The sequence below is a fragment of the Rhincodon typus genome, chromosome 18 (assembly GCF_021869965.1).
Source record: "Rhincodon typus isolate 14 chromosome 18, sRhiTyp1.1, whole genome shotgun sequence".
Classification (NCBI taxonomy): domain Eukaryota; kingdom Metazoa; phylum Chordata; class Chondrichthyes; order Orectolobiformes; family Rhincodontidae; genus Rhincodon; species Rhincodon typus.
This window is the reverse complement of record NC_063349.1, coordinates 7,285,492-7,287,756: the sequence shown is the minus strand read 5'-3', so window position 1 is coordinate 7,287,756 and position 2,265 is coordinate 7,285,492. Positions and strand designations below refer to the sequence as shown.

Below are 2,265 nucleotides of genomic sequence, written 5' to 3'. Positions count from 1 at the left end.
GGCAAAAGGCTATTCGCACGCACAGTTAACATTTTAATTTCATTTCCCAAAATTTTATGGAAGCAAGGAAACGATCACAATCAGTGAGATGATATACGAGTTCCATTATTTGGGGAGCTTTAGCAGAAATCAGCTGTACACTTGTGGCAATGATCTGCGCAAGTAGAACCCCGTTTCCACAGATGTGAAAATTACAATGCAGACCTTTCGTGAGTCAAAGTGAGTACATTTGCCATTATTGCGAGCACTTCGGCTGCATTTGAAGCGAAACCCACGGGGAAGAAGAAACTGACCAACTCAATGCCACGGACTGCTAGCTAACCTGCCGGAGTGCGATTCATCAGCAGGAATGAGATCGAAATTCAACAGTAATTAGTGCCCAATCAATCCGTTCGTTTTCTCCCGTTAATCTGCGATTTCCAACCTCCCCCCCACCCCCACCTCCCATATCCCCCAGCCCACACCGAGGTGAGGTTCCCGGGGGCTTAAATTACCCGTTTACTCTGCGCGCCGATTGGTACATCTTGGCTCTGAAATTTCCTCTCGATCCGGAGCCGTGTCTCTAAAACCCCTTCGCGGCCGCAGGAGAAGAGAATCGAGGTGGGGGTGGGGGGCACTAAAATGATTGGTCCTCAGAGCTGCTGGCATCCTGCCCTGGGTGAGAGGAAGGGACGGAAGGAGCTGCCCGGCGCTGCAACATCACGGATGGGGAGAAGGGACTGCAACACCATATTGATGGATATTGGGCACTCACAGTCGAGCTGAGGAGGAAAGGGTCGCCAGCGCTCACCAACACACACACACACACACCGAGTTAGAGGAATAAAGTTATCTCAAGAAGCGATGAAGAACTTGTCCCTGGTCCTGAATGAGGCTGCGATCCACAGCGGGTGGTACATCTCCCCGAACGCCACAGGTGACTTAGAGTCCCGGGGCATCCCGAAGCGGGACGACCAGTTGGCCCAAGCGGAGATTGCAGTGCTGGCTATCATCTTTGTAGCGGCCACGGTGGGTAACAGCGTGCTGGTCCGGCTCCTGTGGAGCAGGAGAAGGAGAATGAGCCGCATGTACGTCTTCCTCATGCACCTCAGCATTGCCGACCTGGTGGTCGCCGTCTTCCAGGTCCTCCCGCAGCTCATCTGGGACAGCACCGAGGTCTTCCTGGGGCCAGATGTGCTGTGCAGGGCGGTGGCTTACCTGCAGCTGGTCGGTATGTTCGCCTCGACCTACGTGACGGTGGCGATGACGGTGGACCGCTTCCAGGCCGTTTGCTATCCCATGGTGACCTTCCAGAAGAGAAAGGCGTTTTGCAACCCGGCCATCGGAGCTAGCTGGCTCCTCTCCCTGGCCCTGAGCGTCCCCCAACTCTTCATCTTCTCCAGGACCGAGGTGGCCCCTGGGGTGCTGCAATGCTGGGCCGAGTTCATCCAGCCCTGGGGACTCAAGGCTTACGTGACCTGGATCTTCATGGCCATCTTCTTCATCCCCACTGTCGTCCTCACCATATGCCAGGTCAAGATCTGCACGGTGATTCGACTGAACATTTACACCAAGACTCACCAGCAATCCGAGCTGACAGAGAGCCAGGGAGTGCACTCCAGAGCCAGCAACGTTAACTGCATCTCAAAGGCGATGAACAAGACGGTGAAAATGGCTGTGGTCATCGTGCTCGCCTATGTGCTGTGTTGGGCTCCCTACTTCACAGTGCAGCTTAGCACCGCCTGGTATCCCAGTGACCTCAATGAGGGTGAGTCCTGCCATTCATTTTCTCAAATAGCCCACCTCCCTTCCAGGAAAATATCGCTGAGCGCGCACACTGGTTCCACTTTCCCCAGTGCCTCCAATTCAAATCTTTCCCAAACTCCCCATCACTTAACCTCAGTCCAACACGACTCGCTCAATAAACCGACGCCAGCATGGGGCGAGCACGCGTTGGTGGGAATTTCATCCATGTATGACTTTTCCACGCGAAGCCCTCGGGTAAGTGGGCACACCCCCGTGCTGGGCAATCCCTCGGTCAGTGTGGTGTTCGGATGGGTTGCAGGGAACAAGAGCTTGCATTGACACATAACGCCTCTCGCCATTGCCAGTCGCCCAGAGGTCAAAGCATGACTTTTAAAGTGCAGTGATGCAGGGAGCGAGCAGGGAATTGGCGCACAGCAAGATCCCAGCACTGCCATAGTTTAGGGCTGATTATCGTTGCCCTTGGTCGAGGGTTAAGTATTGGAAGGAGAACTGATATTCCATTAGTGCCAAAAGGACCTT

The 2,265-nt window shown here is 54.3% G+C and overlaps 1 protein-coding gene across 1 annotated transcript in view; it reads left to right on the top strand.

Annotated features, from left to right (window-relative positions):
• Positions 1-843: 843 nt before the first annotated feature.
• avpr2b.1 (arginine vasopressin receptor 2b, tandem duplicate, 1) overlaps positions 844-2,265 on the top strand; it is a 10,863-nt gene continuing 9,441 nt past the window's right edge. Inside the window, exon 1 of the mRNA XM_020523039.2 lies at positions 844-1,747. Coding sequence (XP_020378628.2) covers positions 844-1,747 — 904 coding nt within the window. The remainder of the gene's footprint in view (positions 1,748-2,265) is intronic.